We start from the raw sequence: 23,026 nt of genomic DNA on the forward strand, positions 1-23,026 counted from the left end.
AAGGCGACCAGTCAAAACAATACGTTTTTAAGACTAAGAAACCACATGCTACATAACAGGTGATCAAAACGTCTGCCTTTTATATATCAAATAAATGAGAAACAACATTTGTCGCGCAACGAAAAGCTAAAACAGCGTGTGCGAGAGAGAGCGCACGAAGATTATAGCGCGGGAAAAGGATAGCGCTATATAAACACACAATGTTTAGCCTCGCACAGAAAAACTAAAGGCCATTGAACTCACAGAAATTTCGTACAGTCGAACAGCTGTGATCGATCTAATAGATCGAAAAGTAGAAAATATCTATCGCTTAAAGAAGGCTTTTGCAATTAAAGATAATTAATTATTGTTGAAAATAGTTTATCCTATATAATGGAGGTAAGAAATTTGTATAACGGCTATGTATTTAATAGATTCATTTGTTAACATGATCCATCAGCATTTTCGACGTTTTCATGTGGTTTTAATTTTATGGAGCTGCTGTGTACACCGTTTTTTCGTTATACACTTTTGCACTCAACATTTTCAATGGACAATTTGTGAAATTTTGAATTGTCTTCAATATATTTCAAGAAATATTTCAATTTTACAGACGAAAGAAGAACTATGTACAAACATTCAAGAAGGATATGGACTGTTAGGGATTGATTTTTTTTTTCTTTCTTTTTAAGAGGTTAAAATGCTTTTGCGCACACCAAACAGTAAATTCATCCTTCCAATTAATTATGGTAGGAATTTGTCCGCTGGTTGATAGTGTGGGACTCATGGCCCCCAGGAATCACCTTTGTGTCGGGAATTACACGTTAGCTCAAACTCCCTGGATCTTTAAGGCCCAAACTCTACCCACTAAACAATCCTCTGTATCTGAACAAGTATAATTTCAACAAATATTCATATTTTTGCCTCGCAAAGTAGTCACCAAGAACAGACTTAAAATTTCAAAGCTTTGCGAGGTAGTCGCCGAAACAGACTAGAATTTAAGATTTTATGCTTTGCAAAGTAGTCGCCGAAACAGACTAGAATTTAAGATTTTATGCTTTGCAAAGTAGTCGCCGAAACAGACTAGAATTTAAGATTTTAAGCTTTGCAAAGTAGTCGCCGAAACAGACTAGAATTTAAGATTTTAAGCTTTGCAAAGTAGTCGCCGAAACAGACTAGAATTTAAGATTTTATGCTTTGCAAAGTAGTCGCCGAAACAGACTAGAATTTAAGATTTTAAGCTTTGCAAAGTAGTCGCCGAAACAGACTAGAATTTAAGATTTTATGCTTTGCAAAGTAGTCGCCGAAACAGACTAGAATTTAAGATTTTATGCTTTGCAAAGTAGTCGCCGAAACAGACTAGAATTTCATTCATAATCTATATCATCGTCACTCTCATTATAAGCATATACTTTTAAACTACTTTCTGGTTTAGCATCATGCGACTCGTACATATTAGTTTTCATTATTTCTAAGTGCTTTCTTGTGATAATCATTGAGATCGGTGTTTCATTTCTTGTTCTAAGTGCATATTTGATGACACACGTAGCATTAAGTGTATCATGCACAAGTCTATTTCTTTTCTTAGTTTTAATGTCAGGTAGCATAGAAAAACATCTTTCTGCCTCAGCGTTTGAGTGAGGAAGAGATCTCACTAAGCTTAATAATTTTCGCAATTCTGGATATCTCAATTCATTCTTTTCTTTCTCGGCAGAACATATTGCTATCCACATGTCATCAAATTCTAATTTTGACCAATATTTCTTTATAACACTGCTTTCTTTTGCATATAGAAATTCCCATTCTTTTTTAATTGCATTTTCATTGAAATTTCCTAATCGACGGCATATTTGAAGTAATTTAAAGCTGCTGGCTTCTCGATCCTCATCAAATAATGCCTTATCCTTTTCAAAAATATCCAAATTTTCTAAAAAGCTGTTAAATATTGGGAAACGATCACGAATTTCTTTGCTTGCTTTTATGAAGAAAGCTAAACAATTCTGTCGAATTGATTTCACTTGTGCTTCAGTAATTTTTTTTTCTTCCAACATTTTTTCTAAATAACCAGCACAATCAGAACCTATGTTAATGGTCTCTACAGGGAGAAAGTTTTCATTGTTTAAAAATGTTTCATTGCGTACAAAAGGCAAAAATACATCTTGCTTCAATAGTACTGGTTTAATAAATTTTTGTAAGAAAAATAAAAGAAAATTTCTTGAACATCTATTAATTATATGAATTTTTGTTTCTTTACTTTGAAAAAGAGCGTTAAAAGTATTAAACTTTTTTAAAACAGTTTCCAAAAAATATAAATAAGCTTTTGTTTCGCTATTTTCCATTATAATTAGCAATTCCTCTGCTTCTTTTATTTTTTCAAGTTGCTGTTCAACTAAAAACTTTTGTATAGTATCCCATTTTTCCAGAATGCGTTCAATACATTTGTGACGCGAAAGCCAACGTGTTTCTCCATATTTTATTAAATTTTTAGAGTTTTTATCAAAAGATTCCTGAAACTCTTTAAATATAGCATATCTTTTTGTACTTCCGTTTATGAAAGACACTATTTTTTTAATGAATATTGTGCATTCATTTGGCAATGTTTTACATGCACTAGAGGCTGTTAATGCTGAGGAATGACAAATGCATGGCATTGTTACCAACTGCGGACAAACGTTTAAAAGTCTTGTTTTAAAAGAATCATGTCTTCCAATCATAACTGATGCATTATCACAGCTTAATCCAATGACGTTAGATATAGGTATTTCTCTTCTATTAAGTTCATTATTGAACGCATTAAATATTTTGTCTGCAGAACAATCTTTTGCGTCTAAATTAATTAAATGCAGTAAATTATCTTGTGTGCGCAATGATTTACTGTCTACATGTCTTGTTATAAGTGTCATTTTTTTCTCATTCGTACTGTCTGTTGTTTCATCTACAAAAACAGAAAACCTATGACGCTTCAAATCTTCCCTTATTTGTTCCGTTTCATAGGGACTTAAGACTTTAGTAATAATATTTTGTATTTTTGTCTTTCCCAAAGTCATTGATTGCAGAACATCCGGCTCTTTACCAATATCTTGAAATAATGAAAGTAATTCTTTGCTATATTGAAATGGAATTTGGTGCTCTGCGAAAAACGCTGCAACTTTAAGTTCAGCTGCTTTTACTCTATCATTAAATCGAAATTGATCATTATTAGAAGTAGTGGGATTTGCTATTTCGTCATCTAATGGAATTTCCTTCATTATCATATTTCTTATATGCTTTTTCTGGACTGCGTGCCTTTTAATTTGTGTAAGACCGCTAGAATATATCTGTTCGCATGCAAGACAAACAAATAAATCGTCTCTACCGGTCACTCTCAGCAGCCAGTTTTCCCAAGATGGATTATCATCGTACCAATCAATTTGGAATTTTTTCGCTGAACTCTTTTTTCCTTTTACTTCAACGTTCATTTTTCTACAATGTTTTCTTTATTAAATATATTGTACTCACAATTATGTGTGTTTAATCCTCTATAAATCAAATCGGGTAGATCCTCAGTAAAAAAAAAATCACTTTTCACACAAACTACACTAAATCCAAAATTCACTTCTGATATTGACGTGAAAATTTTTTAAATTTATTAGAAAAATACGCTTAATAAATTGTTAGAATTTCCAAAACTTTAATCGCGTATTTAATTTAAAGTCGTTCAATTTAATCGATTGAAACCGACTGAACGATAAACATAGATCTTTGCTGGAAAGCCCTGTCATTGTTTACATCTTGGATTCAGAGACAGGTGCGATTTATTTAGACCATCAATCTTAAGTATTCACAACAAGCCTTTCTTCCCCAATTTCGTGACAAGCTATATTTAGAAATTTTAAATAGAATAGTCTTATGTTATCATTGCTGGAAAGTGACAGTCAGTATCGATGGAGCAGGTGACCCGTCAAATACAAGAGTAAGTAACTGTAATTACTGTAGCTTCTAATACAATTATTTCTCAAAAATTTTAAATTTATTAAAAGGAATAATAATATTTTCCTTTGAGTGTTGCAATTTTAAATTTTAATAAAGTATTGTGTCGATAGAAGTGAGTCGCTACTCGAATAATCTATATTATCCGTTTATAATTCCGCTCTAATTTATTTTTCAGAATGTCGTGCGACGAGGCAGACATTAAATGTGAGTAAATTTTCATTGTTCCAAAAATAATTATATATTTAATGCGTCCTAACAGCCTATTAACACAATTTTTTTCTACAGATGAAAATGAGGTCATTATTCAGAGGCGGAAAATCGCAGAGCTGGAGGAGACGGTGCGGAGGCTGCTGGAAAAAGAGCAGCACCAACAACCGCAGCAGCAGCAACAACAACAGCAGCAGCATCAACAACAGCAACAAATTGCTGAAGAAGGAGAGGAGGGGCGGGAAAATGCGGCCGCCCAGCCGCCTGTTATAGCGGGTGGGAGCGACGAAGCGCAATCGGCACCTAATTGCCGTAAGTATTCATATCTCAAAAACCTTGAACACTACCCAATGTATAAGAAGGAAAATTAATCAATAGCATTTATTATATCGCAGGTACCAGCAATGGCGGAAAGGCCAGACGCCATTGGAACATGTGCGGAGAAGTAGGAAGTAGAGGAGGAGGCACATGGGATGGGAGAATGCGAGGACGAGGACGAGGAGGAAGGGGAGGGGGTTGAGGTGAAAGAGAAAGGGGATGGGGTGGAAGAGGACGAGGATGGGTTGGAAGAGGACGAGGATGGTTCGGAAGAGGAAGGGGAAGGGGTGGAGGAGGAAGAGGACAAGGATGTATTATAAAAAATTTTTATATTAATTATCAATAAATTAAAAAATGTAAATTACGTTTATTTAATCATTGAACCTTAATACGTTCCCATTGGAAAATCCAAGGTTGACCTTCGCAGCACCTCCACCGATGACCTCAAGGTGAAATCGAATCTGCCATCGAGTTGCTCTTTGGAAACTATTCAAACGATGCCTGATAAATCTTTTAAATTCTTAAGTGTCTTCTTGGCGTTTACTTTGCGAGGCAAAAATATGAATATTTGTTGAAATTATACTTGTTCAGATACAGAGGATTGTTTAGTGGGTAGAGTTTGGGCCTTAAAGATCCAGGGAGTTTGAGCTAACGTGTAATTCCCGACACAAAGGTGATTCCTGGGGGCCATGAGTCCCACACTATCAACCAGCGGACAAATTCCTACCATAATTAATTGGAAGGATGAATTTACTGGTTGGTGTGCGCAAAAGCATTTTAACCTCTTAAAAAAAAAAAAAAAAAAAAATTCAATCCCTAACAGTCCATATCCTTCTTGAATGTTTGTACATAGTTCTTCTTTCGTCTGTAAAATTGAAATATTTCTTGAAATATATTGAAGACAATTCAAAATTTCACAAATTGTCCATTGAAAATGTTGAGTGCAAAAGTGTATAACGAAAAAACGGTGTACACAGCAGCTCCATAAAATTAAAACCACATGAAAACGTCGAAAATGCTGATGGATCATGTTAACAAATGAATCTATTAAATACATAGCCGTTATACAAATTTCTTACCTCCATTATATAGGATAAACTATTTTCAACAATAATTAATTATCTTTAATTGCAAAAGCCTTCTTTAAGCGATAGATATTTTCTACTTTTCGATCTATTAGATCGATCACAGCTGTTCGACTGTACGAAATTTCTGTGAGTTCAATGGCCTTTAGTTTTTCTGTGCGAGGCTAAACATTGTGTGTTTATATAGCGCTATCCTTTTCCCGCGCTATAATCTTCGTGCGCTCTCTCTCGCACACGCTGTTTTAGCTTTTCGTTGCGCGACAAATGTTGTTTCTCATTTATTTGATATATAAAAGGCAGACGTTTTGATCACCTGTTATGTAGCATGTGGTTTCTTAGTCTTAAAAACGTATTGTTTTGACTGGTCGCCTTTACTCGGTCTATCGTCTGTGTTTACTTTTAAAGAGCTATCGACCGAATTTCGGTACATCAACTGTACAGAAATAAATCGATTACGAATTGTAAATTAAGCAATATTATATGTCACGTGTAATCGATTAATTTGTGTTAACGGAGCATATGAAAAGAGCTTCGTATTTAAAGTACTGCATGGATACCCTTAAACTATCGTATCTTCATGCAAAATGTATGCTTCAAATGAAAAATACAATAAATCATGAGCAATAATACTTTTTAAATAAATATATTTATTAATGCAGCTAATTCTTGATTGTTTACAACGAGTTAATAAAAGAATTATAGTACGCATTTAAAAGGCTATTTCGCTTCTAAAATGACAAGTAAGCTCTGTGGCTCAGGCGGTAAGGCTGCCGTCTCTTACGCAGCGGGCTCGGGTTCGATCCTTAGCGGGGATTAGTTTTTTTTTCATTTTTTTTCTGTGCAAGATTTTTTTTTTTAATAACCAGTAACTTATTGGGCTTGATAATAAATAAAAAAATGCTTTTCTTAACAGATTGATGCATAAACATTGAATTTATTATACATCAACTTATTATTTGATATTAAGAACGCATTTTTTGTATTTATTATCAAATCCAATAAGTTAATGGCTTTATTATAAGTATTTTGTAATAATTACAAACTAATTTTGGTTGATTTTTATTTCAAGGTGGGACCTTCGGTACTTTAACTTTTACCGAAGCATTTGGAAAAGGATTTTGTTTTGCTTCGAGTCGTTTGGTACGCACAATTGAATAAGAGAGAGGTCCGAGAATCAACAACGTTCCTTCTCGCTTCCGAGATCTACCGAAGCTTGTCGAAGGAGACCGATACACCTATGTACCGGTGAAAGAGTGTGCGTGCTACGACTGGAAGAGCAATGAAGCCTCCACTCACGGACGCTAGCAGCTCTCTATGTGTGAGACCTGCGCGCGCAGGCCGGCTAGAAAATCCGTCCTCGATCTGGCTTCACTGGTCCGGCTCAGTCCAGCTACTCTCACGCTCAAAAGTACGTCGCAGGTTTAAATGTTTCACAAATACACCTAAACGCTGTGTTCTTTCAATATAAAATTAATGAATTCGAATTCGCTAGGGATGCTGTTCCTAAACACAAAAGTAAATTTGGTATCCATATACGCCGGTCACTGTACAGTGTATGTACATACATAAGTATAAATGGTTCAATCATGATAGGATCCTGTGCTTTGCTGTTAGAAAACAATCCTGTATAAGTAACAGCATTGGTAATAACTATATATGAATTCCAGCCAGGCTAGTGATGAAAATTTAAAATTATTGTAAAGGAGATACAAGAGATTTATAGCATTAATTTATTTTTCACAGCAAGAACAAGTCATGTTCTGTAATAAAAGTAATTTATAATTATGGCTTTGGTAACCGGTAAAGACCTCCAGAAAATAATAATTGATGCTCTCTGACTTTTCCATCAAGAAATTGCCTTAATTCTGGTAATCCACACTCTAGAGCACCAGGACCCTGAGATGCAAACATTTTAAGCATTTGATGAATTCTTTCCAATGGCATGGAGTCCAAATTGGTTAACATTCCTACTATATATGACCAAAAAACTTGCAATTCCTCTTCTCTCTGATCACTAGCAGATGCCATTGCACTTTCAATCTCTTCTTCTTCGACAATCTCTGTACATGGTCTGTTCTTTATTGAACTTTCCTCTTGTAAAATGAATACATCAGTAGAGACTTCTTTCAGAAGGCCTTGCGATATCCAAAATATTATCTTTCGCCTCAATACTGTGGGTGGAGCATGCATAACCTCTGCAAGATTTTCTAGCTTCCATTCATCTGCAATTTTAATTGTTAACTTTTTTTTTTGCTACAGAATATCAATATTAACTTAAGTATAGAGTAAATATAAATAACAATAAAATATTGTTATTGGGGCTATTAAAGTAGGAAAATAGATATTATTCACTTACTTTTATCTTGGAAATGTAGAATAATTGTTGCATGTATAGGTGTTACATTAATATCTAATTTTCTATCTTTTAACTCAATTTCTAAATGTACATTTCCTAAATGTGGCTTCCAGCACAAAGTTCTGTTTCCTTTCAAAGCTTCAAAGGTTTTTACATACTTTTCTAACTGTTCTTGAACAATCCTTGGTAGCTCTAATTTCCAATCTTCTTTAAACGGAGGCCAAAATTGGGCTGACAATATTAAAGCAGATGTTGTAAAATGTGCTTGTTCAAAGCAGTAACTGGCATCTGATTGTATATTGGTGTCAATTCGTTTAGAATCATACACATCTTTCAACATTACTTCACAGTAATGTAACTGATTTTCTCCAAACCGCCTTTTTAATAATTCTAGATGTTGAATTTCTCTTTCTGCATGGTAATTTAATTGTGAAAGTAGTCTATCTGCTAATAGTGTTCGATATTCATTGACAAACAGATCTTGACTGCCATAAATGTTAACTAACATTGATATTATATCAGACACTTTGCGTTCTGTCGACTTTGCTGTAAAATAGAAAGGATTCGTGTGAATAATAATTAGATTTTTAAATGGATGCAATTTTTCTTTTACCAGGATCTGCATCAACAGGATCTGGCATCCATTTTTCCCAATCATCATTTTCTTCATCAATAGAACCATCATTTAACTGAAATGATTCTCCTTTGACCAGTTCGTCTGCCAAATCACCAGGCGAGTCATCAAGCAAGCCACTAACTACACAACGTACAGTATCTTCTCTACTTCTGAGATAAGCTCTAAACACAATATAATAATATTACACTTATTGTAAATTTGCAATATTCTTTAAAAAATAAAGCATATTCCACAGAATACTTAATTAATACAATAAACAATTAAGTACTATATGCTATTAGCTTAAGATGTATTTTTTCCTTACTTAATTGGGTCTGTAACAGTTTCTAGTAGAACACCTGTAGGGTCTAACTGTCTTAAAGCTTTAATTGCTGCTATATATGCTGTTAGTATGTCTGTCGTATTTACACCTGGATGTAAAAGTCTTGGCTTCAACGTGTTTTGTAAAGATTGTACTAATTGTTTTCGCATATCAGTTCTTTCTAAGCAAATACGAAGATCATCTACTGCAGGTTGTGAGTCTGGATATTCTGTTTGTAGGAATAATAATTATTACAGTATTCAATAAATATATGAAATAAAAAACTTTTCTTCACCTATTATAATTTTAAAAAGTTGTTCAATCCTATTTTTAGTATAAATCTCGTATAAAAAATGAGATAGTTTTTGTTTAAATTTATTTATAGCATCACGAATTTTTCCACTCAGTACTACTGATTTTGAAAAGCCACCAGAATATATTCTTATTAACCAGCTCATCACAACAGTTTCCAGCCACTAAAATAGAAACACCATACATAAAGCATTATAACTACAATTGAATAAATAATTTTTCTGAATGAGTTTTTTGTTTTACATTTTCTAAAGGAATTAATTGTGATGTGTCAAATGATTTTTCACAAATTTTGTTGACATGGGCTTCAATACGAGCATTTATCAGAGATGTAAGTACATTTCCTACTAGTCTTTCTAATAGTTCTAATTCAATAAGTTTTCGATTTGTTTCATGAAACATATAAACTATCATTTGGCATTGGCATTTATCCAATGTTTGATTACACCCTGTACATTGATTTCCATCATTACTGGAAGAATCTACATTATTAATTAAAATATAATATTGATGCATTTTATCTAGAATTAAAATAAAAATATATGTTACTAAACAAAGTTTTTAACACATACTATGTTCAGAATTATCAGCATTACAAAACACATTAAAAGCAATTTTATAAAATTGCTCTATAATGTATTCATGATTTAATGGCAATTGACTTAATAATGTTGACCGCACAATAAATTTAAGCTCTATTAAAGCATATTGCTCATTAAATTGAGAGTTTTTCACATTTTTTACAAGTAACCTAAGTTTTTTTAATATAGGTATGAAATCAGTTAAACTTGCATACAACTCATCAACAGCACTTTTAAAGAGCTCAAAACTCTTCTGCTCATAGGCATTATTATCAAATTTACTCCAAAATGATGGAGTAACATGTTGACGGATAAATTGTTCTATAGAAATTATAACTACAGCTTCCACATGATTACATAATTCCAAGTTTCTTATTTCAGAACATATACTTTCAAATTGTTCGTCTGTGCAATCATTATTGTCCTAAAAAATAGAATATCTTTTATCTAGAACTAAATATAAGAATATATATCATTATCTTATTCCTACCTTTCCACTAAGAATAGGAAAAGCATATTCCATACGGGAAAAAATATCTTTAAATTCATTTAAGTTAGTCATATTTCTTTAGTACAATAATTTAATATTCATTTGACCAGGATACTAATAAAAGATTATTTACTCCGTAGTCTTCATAAAGTTGAGTTCGGAATTAAACTCTTTTCACTCCGACGGAGCTTTCCCTAGAATTCCCTATTCACTCCGTCTAGTAATTCTGTGTCCGGGAGCAAGTTAGAGAGTGAATAGGGAATATGGAAGAGAAAATTCATCATTAAGGCCCGGTGTCACAAGCCTTGATTAACTTAGGGCCAATGTAACAGTCCAAAAGCAGGCAAGTCTCATGTACAACTTGGCGGACAAAAATCTGAATGCGGAAATTTAAGTTGGTAGCGGCCAAACGTGACGTTATTTTTGAAAGAGTAAGTTTTGGTAAAACGGGTAGTACAATGCGACTTTGACAGGTCTCCGTGCCAACTTCCAGCCGTGCTTTGTTGAAATGAGTGTAAAATTATAACAATAACCTTAAACAATGTGTTGTAATGTGCGGTTATAAATTAATAAATAAGGAAAAAAGTATTATAAAAGAAAGGTATATGAAATAAATTTATTTACTTTATTATAGTGTTGAATATATATATATATATATATATGTATGTGTATTTTACCATCTGACAGATTTATACTACATGTATATATTGTAAAAAATAAATTTTAATATTATATCAACCTAGTATTATAATCTTTTTAATAGCGTAAATTCAATGGATTATTTAACCCACTCAGTTCTTGCTCTTAGTGTAAACTCAACGACATTTGTATTATAAGTGTTGTTTGGGCCACAAACAATTCTAGCTACATATTGAAAAGAATATCTTTTCCATCAATTATGAATACAATGACAATTAGATATTGCACTTTATAAGTCGTTCAATATAAAGCAGGAAAAAACTAATTTCTCTGAAGATATCAGATCCTTAATAATTAATTATATAGACAGATATAAGTTTTACAATAGTTACTATATATACACCAGTGAAAGGGAAAACTGATCTTATCGATTTTAAGGTTACGACTAATGCAACTGTGTTTCAGAAACTTCTTGCACATATAACCATATTGCTACATGTTTCTCCATAAACCTTCTGCACAAAAACTATCACTGCCATCAAATATACACCAATACTCTTAATAACAAATTCGCAAAGGCATAAAACTCAGGAATTGGATATTTTAATGTTTCAGAGCTGCATAGATAGCATTACTTTATATGTGCATATCTATTTGTAATAATAGTTTTAACCTACACAGTATATATTACAAGTAATTTTTCTATTTCTTCAACAGTCAGTGTTAACTGTAGTATCTCACAAAGCTTTTTCCAAGCTTCTTCATAGGTCCTTATGCTTTTCTTGTACATAATAAGTCTCTTCTGATCCAAAGAAATTACTGCAATTAATGAAACAATATTAGTAAAATAAATAGTAGGATCCCTTTTAAAATATTTTAGTAATTTAGCAAAAAAATACTAATATAAAATGAAAATAGCATAAGTTTACCAAACGACAAGTCCACTTCTTCTAAGAATATTAAAAACACATTTAGCATAAAAAAATTATTTTAAACAATGTTTAAACTTTAATCTATAAGTGTCCAAGTCATGCAGTAGACTGCTCAACATATAGGCGCGTTGCGCAACATAACAATATCAACGCAGAAAAAGCCAAATCAGCAACTTGAACAAAATATCTGTAAGAGAAATAATATTGATTGCATATTGTATGTAGTAGTTGAAGAAAATACAATGTAATTATATTATACCTCTTCTTTTTGGTAAAGAATGATAAAATTATAATAATGACCTAATGTCAGTTAAATAATTTAAATATGAACGACATATAAAACGAAGATCACCGTACTTTACTTATACCAATCTGAAGACAATAATGCATATGTATTAATTGATATATATTGCACATATATATACATCGTATATGTAAGTTGTATGTTTTTACCTTGAAAATACATTTTCGATTAAAAATTTACGGTCATCGTCGGTTGGAGATGCGTAGACCTCTTCAATATCGATGTATCTTTGCATACCATTTTTACTTTTCTTTTTATCTCGGCGTGTGATGTTATATAAAATAGCAGTCGCTATAATAACATTAATTGTTCGCACAGGTGTTTTAAATCGCGATCCAATGGTGAGCACTGAGAACATACGGCCCCAAATTCCGAAACATCTCTCCACCTAAAAATCAAAAGTGCACTAATCATAACAATTCTAATGAGAAAATAAAATATTTGTATGTGTGTTTGTATTGTTACATTTATTATATATTTACCATACAACGAGTTCTAATATGAGCCTCATTGTAAAGTATTTCTGCCGGTGTTGTCGGGTTAGCCAAAGGTGTTATCAGATATTTTCCGTTAGGGTAACCACGATCTCCCAAGATTACACAATTTTTTAATTCCATATTATCTAAGCGTTGCTTCAAACGACTGTGTTCAAAAATTGTGGAATCATGGGTAGATCCCGGCCACCTAACAACGATATCTAGGATTTCTAAATCGCTATTAACTAAACACTGCGTGTTGATACTAAAAAATCCCTTTCTATTACGCCAAAGTTCGGCGTCATCACCTCCTATATATAGACAACATGAATAAATAAATACAAAATGTAATGATACTGAATATAACTTTTTAAAAATTCAAACTTTATATTATTACCATATGATTCTATACAAATGTGCACGCAGTCGATAGCTCCTGCAACCCGTATCATTCCGGAAATATAAAAATTGTTTTTTGCATTTTCCATTATTTCCAAATCGCTTTGAGGTAACTTAACATATCTTTTTAACAGGTCTGCTATTGCAAATGATACGCGATGCACTATAGTTTGTGCTGTTTTCGTACACATGCCAGAAAAATCACCTATCATTTGTAAAAAGCAGCCTGTTGCGTAAAATCGTAATGTGGCTAGTAGTTGTATTACAGGTGGAACAGCATTATTTCTAGAAAGAAAAAATAAATACGTTTACTTTTATCATTGTCGAAACAAATATACGAGAAATAAAAACAGATTACAATTCTCTTTGAACAATTTTCGATTCAATTTGAAGCAAAACTTCTTGGAATTGAGTCTTGTTTAGACGAAAACGATATCGAAACTCTTCATCATTTAAAAATAACAAATGATTATGTCGTATATACACACGGTAAAGTCTTCGTCTCGCAATTTCATTATTTGCCATTCTATCTTCGTCCATATTTCTCAAGGGTTTTAACTGCAATATAAATTATATCACGGCGCTTGAAAGTTTCAGAACCAACGTAATAAAATTGAAAAACTTAAAATCCTTATTTATGGACACCGTGTACACCATAACAAAAACGAAGCAAAAGTTTGTATAATGTATATGTGTATTTTCAGCACTGGTGCTATCTATAATTAATTTTTATAAACTTTCAAATTTAGTTTTCCTAACATAGATTGTGTTATTCATTCTCACCTCGCTATCATTGGGTTATGTTGCACGATATTCAAAAAAAGGCCATCGTTGTTTCAAAATGAACAGAGACGAGCGTGAAATATTTTTAAACGTGATAATGAAATATTTTAAGACGATAGAAAATAAAAGAACTGATGGAACCACTCGTGCAGATAAAGAAAAAGCGTGGATTAAAATAAAGAAGGAATTAAACAATTTACTTCTAACAAAATGGTCCAAATTGTGCCCTCAAAGCGCATGGAAAAATTTTAAAGCAAAGGCGAGGAAGTATAAATCAAAGCGAATGTCAGAGCTTTATAAAACTGGTAATAAAATATACTATGTATTTACTATTTTTCATATTATTTGTTTGTAAAATAATAATTTCTATTCAGGAGGTGGCATATCTGAAGCTCCAGTAGTAGACGAATTTTTAGAAAAAATAAGCTCGCTATTAGGCAAATCTGCGGTGGGTATATCACACAGCCGTGATAGCGATTGTCTTCCATCGACGGCCATATATTCTACTGTAGGGCAGCTGTTAGAGACTGAGATAAATCAAGAGGATGTAGATGACCCTCAACCTATTATTGATGTATTAATAATACATCCTAATTCATATAGGTACATATGTTCCCGTAAAATATTTAAATCTCGTATTCCATTTTAGAATCTGGTAAACGAGGGAAACATTTCCAACTGGGGACATGGCGAGGGTCCAAATCTTTTAAGGCAGCCAATAAATGCATCACTGCAAAATTTTATGAGCCAAGGAAGAGAAGCGCTAAATGAAAATAATACACAAGCTAGAAGGGATGTAGATCAAACGGGAGCGAAATATAATATTCTAATAGAGAAGCAAATTGAAGCGCAAGAAATAAAAATTCGATTATACAAATTAAAAATTGAAATTGCCGAAGAAAAACTTAAAAATTTAAAGAGATTCAGGTGAAAAAACTTTTCGTTTTAAATTTAAGCAGACGCGTTTTATTTAAATTCTTCTATATATAGTTAACACTTTTATTCTGTTCACAGATCATAGACGTGTTATATTACTGTTGTAATCAGAATAAAATGAGATACATATATATATAATATGCATAAGAGATTATTCATGCTCTAAATGTATCAGATTTAAAATATACATATATATTCAACACTATAATAAAGTAGATAAATTTATTTCACATAACTTTCTTTTTTAATACTTTTTTCCTTATTTATTAATTTATAGCCGCACATTACAACACATTGTTTAAGGTTATTGTTATAATTTTACACTCATTTCAACAAAGCACGGCTGGAAGTTGGCACGGAGACCTGTCAAAGTCGCATTGTACTACCCGTTTTACCAAAACTTACTCTTTCAAAAATAACGTCACGTTTGGCCGCTACCAACTTAAATTTCCGCATTCAGATTTTTGTCCGCCAAGTTGTACATGAGACTTGCCTGCTTTTGGACTGTTACATTGGCCCTTAAGTTGTTGATTAAGAAGTGCTGACAATCGCTACAAAATTAAAATAAGATACACCGAGACATCAGTTTAAGTTGTCGGTACTGAGGTGTGAATTGTTAGAGAGTGGTTGGAACGAAGGAATACTGTGGAATATTGGAATAGTTAGGAGAAGGAAAAAGTAAATTGCAACAATTTAAATATAAATTTAATATTGAATTGCATGATATAACGGTAAGCCTAGTTGTAAATATAAATTGAATTTTTTAAATAATAAATATATTATATATATTTGTATTAAATTTATTTATATCAAGAGTATTGTGTTTTCACAGATTGTGTTTTATATTATATATCATGGCTGTCTTTAAGAGACAAACAAATTTTAATAACGTTGAAAAATTAGCCTTAATAGATTTGGTGGATAAATATGCTAGCATAGTAGAAAATAAAAAAACTGATGAAGTTAAACCAATAGAAAAAGCAAAAACATGGAAGAAAATAGCAGCAGAATATAACAGCATCTCGAACTTAGAGAATAGAGATGAAAGAGCCATTAAAAATTTATGGACTAATTTAAAAGCAAACACAAAAAAGCATTTTGCAGAATTAAAAAGGCAAACAAATCTTACAGGTAACTACATATATATTATAAAAAATAATATGCATAACTAATTTATTTAAAGTGGACATTAAGTGGTGATTTTCTTAAATGGTTTGTTTCAAAGACCATTTAACATATTAAAATCAATTTAAAATTATAGGTGGTGGACGTTCAAATGTGAAACCAAATATCATATTTGAAAAAGTATTAAATATAATTGGGCATTCAAGTGTTTTCGGTTTAAAACAATAGTTTTGATTCTGATGCAATAGAAGGTACAGGCACAGTGTGGAATATTATGAATGTACATAAAGATGAAAACGATGATCCAGATGATCCAAAAGAAATTTATCAGGTAAAATACTTGAACTTGTTTCTTTTGTATAATCGTTTTGATTACACATTCTCTATTAAGTATATTATTTTTATTAACAGTATCTTTTAAAGGACAATGAAATTAATGAATGGAAAGATTGGAATCCAAGAAAGTTATCACAGCCTATTAGTAATCCTTTAAAAATGATTGTTAAGGGAGATTCTATAACTGGTGTGAAAAAAAAGAATAACCACAAAATGCTGACCGAAACTCAAAACATATTATTGAATTCTAAAATTGAATTAACAAATTTGATGAAGGAGAATTTAATTCATAAACAAGCAATAGAAAAAAATGTCATAAAGGAGCAATTACGAAATGAAAAGTTAAAAGGAAGATTGTTAAAAGCAGAGCTAAAGAAATTAAATCAACAGGAGGAAGACTTCGCTTCAAGTGACTTATCAAACTGAAATCCCAATAAAAGTTTGAAAACAACAAAAGTTCAGAAATTTTAGATTTTATTAAGAAGTATATAAAGTTTATTAATATAGTATAGCGGGGTTATTACATAATTTTTGTTTTAATTTATATCAATGTGATATGTGCAATGTGATATATGATTTACATATGTATTGTAACCAGTTTATAGTACCAATGTGTTAATTACAAAATATTATTTAGCTATGTTTAAGATCATAGAGAAATAAAAGAAATATATTTTTGTTTTAATTAAAAAGTTTAATAAAATGAATTTAATTCTTACATCATACGTTAAAAACGTATTGTTTATCCTTAGCTTTACCATAACAGTTCAGTTCTAAAATTTTAAGGCGACGTATTTATCTAATTACAATATTTTTTATATTTATATATCCATTTAACTTTACAGTTATTATATTATTTACTAACGTCTAAAAGCAAACTCCTCGGATTTCCTTAAAGCAAAACATTAAATATTTTGAAAATAGTGATCTATTAAATATCTTCTTTCATCGTTATGCAGAAATTCATTTCCTTGTTCTTGTATTATGGCATTATATAAATTAGGATCAAAATCTTCAACATCTAATGTATGTCTTAATATATTATGTAAAACAGCTGTAGCTCCTATAACTGCAAGAGTTCTTTGCACTGTTTTAAAACGTGTTCCGATAGATAAAACAGGAAAACTTCTTTTCCAAGTTCCAAAACAACGCTCTACCATAGAACGAGTTCTAATTTGTGATTCATTGTATAAATTTTCAGCATGCGTTACAGGATTTTGCAAAGGTGTCATCAAGTACGGTAAGTTTGGGTAACCAGCATCTCCTAGCAATAGAGCGTTCCCAAATTGTCCAGCTTCAAATCGCGCTTTTATTGTAGAGTGATTAAATATAGTCGAATCGTGTGCTGATCCAGGCCAACGTGCTACAAAATCTATTATTTCTAATTTAGAGTTTGCAATGACCTGTACATTTATTGAAAAAATACTTTTCCTGTTTCGGTACAGTTCAGAATCATCCCCACCTGTTTCATTAACATTGGTTAATGATAGAAAATCTCAACTTTTTTTTTGGAACAAAATATTTGACAAATGCATCTTACCATATGATTCAATTTTTACATGTGTACAATCAATAGCGCCTATAACCCTTATAAATCCTGATTTTTGGAAATTTCCTTGCTGCATCCCCAAAATTTCATCATTATTTACGGGGAATTTTATAAATTCAGAATGCATATTTGCAATAAGTGGAGAAACTCTGTGTATTATTCTCTGAGCAGATTTTTTACTGAAGCCGCAAAAATCTGCACAAGTTACCATATAACATCCAGTAGCATAAAAGCGTAAGCAGGCAAGTAATTGATTAATGGGTAATATATTAGTTGATCTGCAATAAAATAGGGTATAAATAATCTTGCTTTAAAAAATTATGTGTAGCTTTATTTTGTAAGAAGAACATTTTAGTAAACATCTTTCAAATTGAGGTTGTTGGCTATAGATAATTTTATTATAGACTATTGCATTAGTACAATAAATTAAATTAAAGAAAATATATTTTATTCCAGAATGAACTATAAGATATTTGAAAATTTATTCAGGGTAAATTTCAAGTAAACTTTAAACTAATTTACACAATGAATTAATGACATTATTATCTGTCATCCTTTACATCATACAAGTTTTACTTTGAAAGTCTAGCTATAATAGTATAATTAAAAACAAAAATATTGGATTAAACTAACCTTGTTCCATTTTGGTATATTAAACCTCCATATATTTTTCTTAGAACCATTATAAATTCATTTTTGGTAAGACGAAATCTTTCTCTAAAATCATCATTATTTAATATATCAAACCAATTCTTTTGTTGTCTAAAAGTTCGTGTTTCTTCTTTTTGAGCTTGAATATATAAGTTCACTTGTTCATCTTCCTCTTCTTCATCTTCCATCCATTCCAAAATAAACTCTGTCAGACTGTTGTTCATGATAATCTTCAAAATTAATAAGTATCAATAAAAAGAAGCAATATCAAAATTACTACTTAATGTTTCTTCTGCTTGTTAAATGTCATATACAAAAATTAATTTGTCGTGGAGAATCATATTTTTCAAAAAAAACTTCGTCATAAAATACACTGTGTAGCCAAATAAATATATATCATGTATTTAATTGACATTATAATTGTGCGAAATGTTTCTTCAAATTTACTTGTAAATATACTCCACAAATTTTTTCTTGTTTATCTATGTTCTTTAAGTTATCATTTATATTATAAAATATAAAAATTTGTAAAAATTCAATACTCTTGATAAAAATAAATTTAATGCAAATATATATAATGTTTATTATTTAAAAAATTCAATTTATATTTACAACTAAGCTTACCTTTATATCATGCAATTCAATATTAAATTTATATTTAAATTGTTGCAATTTACTTTTTCCTTCTCCTAACTGTTCCAATATTCCACAGTATTCCTTCGTTCCAACCACTCTCTAACAATTCACACCTCAGTACCGACAACTTAAACTGATGTCTCGGTGTATCTTATTTTAATTTTGTAGCGATTGTCAGCACTTCTTAATCAACAACTTAAGTTAATCAAGGCTTGTGACACCGGGCCTAACTTATTCAACTATTATTTATCTGAAATTAACCAATCTGGCCGTTTACGAGCGGTGATCTAGATTTTAAATCCCGAAAAATTGTCACAGTCATGCAACCTCTTCTAAAACAGCCGAAAAAATTCCCTAGTTTTGTCCATATCTTTCCGTGGAAGATAATCTGGATCTGGATTGAATTAGTGATGAAGGGGAAAGGATTGTGCGAACGTCAGGATTTAAATCATTTAAACTAACAGACAGCTAATTGACAGGTAGTGTCTGTATAGTAAATTATCTTATTTGCTCAATATTAATTTATTTATTATAATAATCCAAGGCGCAATTTCTTGTTTTAGGTTAACTGAATCATATGCATTTTTGAAAATTAATGTCAACAAATTTGAAATACTTCTTGTTTTTAGAAATATTTATACAGTCAGAAATGTTTAGTGGATTTTCCGACTTTAGAATAAAATTACATTACGTAAATTGTTTCATTAAATGTATGTACTTTCATAATCAATTATTTATTAAGTAGCATTAATAATGAAAATAATATTTTACAGAACACTTCATAATGGATTTGTCAAATATGTACGACATATTACTTTCTGATGAAGATGATTCAACTGATGAATTTCTCGTTCTAAACAGGGAACAGCATCTTAGAATTAATAGTTATTATGAAACTGTTGTATGTAATTATTCTTTGTCAGGTAATATAATACTTTATTTTCATAATGGATATATGTATTTTATATGATTTTTGAATACTGCTCTAAACAATAAAATATTTGTAATTTATAAATACTTTCATTATTTTTTAATATGCAATGAAACTACCTTTTGTTTTATAGACTATATATATAATTTTATGTATTTTGACTTTCATTAATTGCTTCGGAGATTAAAAATAGAGAAACTTCATTGTCTAAAACATCCTTATTATCAATTTTTTAAAAATAAAATCAATATAGGCCAGAGTATAATAATGTTCTTTCTAGATTTTAAATCACATTTTCGCCTTTCAAAACCTACTTTTGAGCTCCTAATTCAGAAATTTGGTCCATGTTTCCTACGACAAGCAAATAGCCCTAAAGTACAGCCATGCAAACAACTTACTGTAACATTATGGATACTAGGAAATCAAGAAGTTTATAGGTAAACTATTGTTTTTATGATTTGGTCCATTTATTTTCATATACAAATAAATAGTAGTATTATGCAACATAATCATTGTTTATTAAGTTGTTTTACCTTTTCAAAGTTTAAATGCTGAGAGCATATAGTATATATGTGTTTATATATAATTATTAAATTTTACACAGATGTAATAACATTTAAAAAATTATTTCTTCTGTTTTAGATCTGTTTCTGACAGATTTGGCTTAAGTAAGGATACTATTTGGAAATGTGTTATCAATGTATCATATGTACTTCAAAATCATATTAAAGAGCATATTAAATGGCCAGGATATTATCAGTTAATGCAAAATGCTAATACCTTTGCAGGAATAAGTAATTTTCCAGGTGTTGTGGGGGTTATTGATGGATGTCATATCCCTATAAGCACTCCTGTTGAAAATCCCAATAGTTATGTCAACCGCAAAGGTTTTCATTCATTAGTTTTACAAGGGATCTGTGATTATAATAGAAAATTTATAGATGTGTTTGTCGGGTATTGCGGTAGCGTCCATGATGCTCGAATTTGGCAGAATAGTCATATTAAAACACTGATGGATAATAACAGCCAGCAATATTTTCCAAGGAATACACATTTACTTGGGGATTCAGCTTATCCTTTATCAAAATTTTTACTTACACCGTACAAGGATAACGGCCACCTAAGTTTGGTTAAAACTAATTATAATAGAAAATTAAGTGCTACTAGAATGATAATAGAGCGAACTTTTGGTCTATTAAAATGTAGATGGAGAAAATTGAAATATATTTACATGTACAATGTAGATATGATTCCCCTTATAGTTTCAGCGTGTTGTGTGCTACATAATATTTGCATTGACAACGAAGAAGAGTCATTTGACGATAATGTAATTGTTGTTGATGAAGAGAATGACTATGATGGCAATATATATGAGTTAGATGACAATACATTTTCAACTGGAGAGGAAAAAAGAGACATTATTGCTAATCTAATAAATACATAATCTGCATTTATTTCCTACAATTTATATTGATGCTTTTTAACTATAATAAATTCCATTATTATACAGTATTATTTTACAGTATTAAAATGCTATTAATACCATACATAAACAGAGTAATTTCATGTCACAATACCTGTATTTTAGAATGTTCTGCCAAATATTAAACAAAAATTAGGTTTATCAAACAAACTTATTGAGTTTTACATTGATACGTAAATGACTTTGCAGTAATGAGATGAAAATTTTACCCAAGATACAATTGATCTTGTACTTAACTTTTTCACCAATTTTTGTAGAGAACTTCTACGTAAGCTGTGTGAAAGTGCTGAATGCAAATGAATAATTGTATCGATGCCTGGCAGACAGTGATTAATCCTTATTACGCATAAATATACAACATATTAAATACATGGTGCAGTTAACCTCAAATAACGTTGACAGTGCTTAGTGAGATGGATGCTTTACTACTGCAAAAATCACTATATTAATTCAAAATATAATTATAAGAGCAATAATGCTGAATTGTATTTCAATTTACCTTTACATGGCTACACTCCTTAATCACTACCCTTAAATAACTCTTTAGCTAAATTAATTTGGACTATAACAGCCTAGATTTCTGCAAATATTTGGTTATTATAAAATATATAATAAAATAGTTGAAAAAGTCATTCAGTAAGGCAGCTTGTTAAACATTACAAAAATAAAAATTGTATTTTAAAGACAAAACAAGAGTTAAACAAGTCATAGAATTTCCATAATACACAAAATAATTAAAGACTGAGAAAAAACTTTTTGTAATATTGTATATCTCTTTCAATCAGTTCTTCAGCAGTTCATGTGATTTATTGTTTTCTATAAGTTTAAGGATTTTTTTTTTCATCTCTATGTTCTCTTTGTGGTGCTTTTCGCGTTGTATAAAAATATCTGTTAAACTTATTTTTCTTTTTGTATCACGTTTATTGACATTTCTGACTAAGGGTTCCTTACAGCAATTGCTTACACTTTCTTTAAATTCATTTCTCTCATTTAAAACCCTAAAGCCTTCGGTGCTAGATGCTAAAGATATAGGCCGCATTTCAGGCATAGCACCTAAAATATTGTCAATTTCATCAAAGAATATCCAGCTTTGACGACCAGCTCCAGTTTGGTTATTATTGTCCTTTATGGTTTTGTATTTTTTTTTTAAGTTCTTCCATTTTGTACAACACTGCTCATCAGTTATTGAATACCCACTGGCAATAAAACTTGATGAAATATCTTTCCATATGTATTTTGTTAATACTTTTTTCTCATTTAAATCTTTCCACCTTTTTCGAACTTCATCTAACAGTAACTTGGTTGCATTATAATTCCAATGAAATTTTGAGAAATCTATATACAATCAAGACCAAATGTATATATTTATTCACATGCAAATAAATTAAATTTTTAATTATTTTAATATTAGTACGTAAATACCCAGCCCTTCTGCAAGAACATCCTCATTTTCTTCAACAGACATATTTAAAAATGTCAATAATTCATAAACCTAAAACAAAAAAAATAAGCCCTTACATTATAACATATAAATTAAGTAAACAGTTAATAATTATTTAATATATATACAATTACTTACCAATTAGCCCACGGTTATTTTAAAATAAT

The 23,026-nt window shown here is 30.8% G+C and overlaps 5 protein-coding genes across 6 annotated transcripts; 1 reads left to right on the forward strand and 4 right to left on the reverse strand.

The window, feature by feature from the left end:
* Positions 1-1,346: 1,346 nt before the first annotated feature.
* LOC136773787 (protein FAM200A-like) lies at positions 1,347-3,437 on the reverse strand. Its single transcript, XM_066727697.1, has one exon. It carries the CDS (start codon positions 3,435-3,437, stop codon positions 1,347-1,349), a length of 2,091 nt encoding a protein of 696 aa, XP_066583794.1.
* Positions 3,438-7,216: 3,779 nt separating this feature from the next.
* Positions 7,217-10,437, reverse strand: morula (anaphase promoting complex subunit morula). 2 transcript variants are annotated; one of them, XM_066726917.1, is made up of 8 exons: positions 10,239-10,437; positions 9,740-10,172; positions 9,411-9,649; positions 9,151-9,331; positions 8,859-9,084; positions 8,531-8,715; positions 7,918-8,463; positions 7,217-7,783 (listed from the first exon to the last, which is right to left on the reverse strand). In XM_066726917.1, the coding sequence occupies exons 1-8, from the start codon at positions 10,308-10,310 to the stop codon at positions 7,344-7,346; spliced, it is 2,322 nt and encodes a 773-aa protein (XP_066583014.1). In that variant the 5' UTR covers positions 10,311-10,437; the 3' UTR covers positions 7,217-7,343. The 2 variants fall into 2 exon arrangements, with proteins under 2 accessions (XP_066583014.1, XP_066583015.1); XM_066726918.1 differs by having other exon boundaries at positions 9,411-9,688; positions 9,964-10,172; positions 10,239-10,408.
* Positions 10,438-11,550: 1,113 nt separating this feature from the next.
* Positions 11,551-13,528, reverse strand: LOC136773788 (putative nuclease HARBI1). Its single transcript, XM_066727698.1, has 6 exons — positions 13,347-13,528; positions 12,987-13,273; positions 12,596-12,900; positions 12,294-12,501; positions 11,807-11,827; positions 11,551-11,696 (listed from the first exon to the last, which is right to left on the reverse strand). The coding sequence occupies exons 1-6, from the start codon at positions 13,526-13,528 to the stop codon at positions 11,551-11,553; spliced, it is 1,149 nt and encodes a 382-aa protein (XP_066583795.1).
* Positions 13,529-17,073: 3,545 nt separating this feature from the next.
* LOC136773789 (putative nuclease HARBI1) lies at positions 17,074-18,592 on the reverse strand. Its single transcript, XM_066727700.1, has 3 exons — positions 18,351-18,592; positions 17,709-17,995; positions 17,074-17,630 (listed from the first exon to the last, which is right to left on the reverse strand). Exons 1-3 carry the CDS (start codon positions 18,590-18,592, stop codon positions 17,074-17,076), a joined length of 1,086 nt encoding a protein of 361 aa, XP_066583797.1.
* Positions 18,593-19,788: 1,196 nt separating this feature from the next.
* Positions 19,789-21,379, forward strand: LOC136773790 (putative nuclease HARBI1). The gene is made up of 3 exons (XM_066727701.1): positions 19,789-19,927; positions 20,216-20,372; positions 20,578-21,379. Exons 1-3 carry the CDS (start codon positions 19,789-19,791, stop codon positions 21,377-21,379), a joined length of 1,098 nt encoding a protein of 365 aa, XP_066583798.1.
* Positions 21,380-23,026: the final 1,647 nt, after the last annotated feature.

The sequence above is a fragment of the Prorops nasuta genome, unplaced genomic scaffold, assembly GCF_024137725.1.
Source record: "Prorops nasuta isolate Cenicafe-Biocafe unplaced genomic scaffold, Cenicafe_Pnas_1.2 PNAS00005, whole genome shotgun sequence".
In the NCBI taxonomy this organism is placed as follows: Eukaryota; Metazoa; Arthropoda; class Insecta; order Hymenoptera; family Bethylidae; genus Prorops; species Prorops nasuta.

What these genes read in the sequence shown, in the direction of transcription:
- LOC136773789 (XM_066727700.1), bottom strand. Translation starts at nt 18,592, where the DNA reads ATGAACAACAGTCTGACAGAGTTTATTTTGGAATGGATGGAAGATGAA. An exon ending in ATATACCAAAATGGAACAAG is followed by an intron (nt 17,996 to 18,350) that starts GTTAGTTTAATC and finishes ATTTTATTGCAG; the next exon opens with ATCAACTAATATATTACCCA. An exon ending in TGTAAAAATTGAATCATATG is followed by an intron (nt 17,631 to 17,708) that starts GTAAGATGCATT and finishes TTAATGAAACAG; the next exon opens with GTGGGGATGATTCTGAACTG.
- LOC136773788 (XM_066727698.1), bottom strand. Translation starts at nt 13,528, where the DNA reads ATGGACGAAGATAGAATGGCAAATAATGAAATTGCGAGACGAAGACTT. An exon ending in ATATTAGAACTCGTTGTATG is followed by an intron (nt 12,502 to 12,595) that starts GTAAATATATAA and finishes TTTGATTTTTAG; the next exon opens with GTGGAGAGATGTTTCGGAAT. An exon ending in AGAAGTGGACTTGTCGTTTG is followed by an intron (nt 11,697 to 11,806) that starts GTAAACTTATGC and finishes CATTAATTGCAG; the next exon opens with TAATTTCTTTGGATCAGAAG.
- morula (XM_066726917.1), bottom strand. Translation starts at nt 10,310, where the DNA reads ATGACTAACTTAAATGAATTTAAAGATATTTTTTCCCGTATGGAATAT. An exon ending in TTCCTATTCTTAGTGGAAAG is followed by an intron (nt 10,173 to 10,238) that starts GTAGGAATAAGA and finishes TCTATTTTTTAG; the next exon opens with GACAATAATGATTGCACAGA. An exon ending in ACTTTTTAAAATTATAATAG is followed by an intron (nt 9,085 to 9,150) that starts GTGAAGAAAAGT and finishes TCCTACAAACAG; the next exon opens with AATATCCAGACTCACAACCT.
- LOC136773787 (XM_066727697.1), bottom strand. Translation starts at nt 3,437, where the DNA reads ATGAACGTTGAAGTAAAAGGAAAAAAGAGTTCAGCGAAAAAATTCCAA.
- LOC136773790 (XM_066727701.1), top strand. Translation starts at nt 19,789, where the DNA reads ATGGATTTGTCAAATATGTACGACATATTACTTTCTGATGAAGATGAT. An exon ending in ATGTAATTATTCTTTGTCAG is followed by an intron (nt 19,928 to 20,215) that starts GTAATATAATAC and finishes TGTTCTTTCTAG; the next exon opens with ATTTTAAATCACATTTTCGC. An exon ending in GGAAATCAAGAAGTTTATAG is followed by an intron (nt 20,373 to 20,577) that starts GTAAACTATTGT and finishes CTTCTGTTTTAG; the next exon opens with ATCTGTTTCTGACAGATTTG.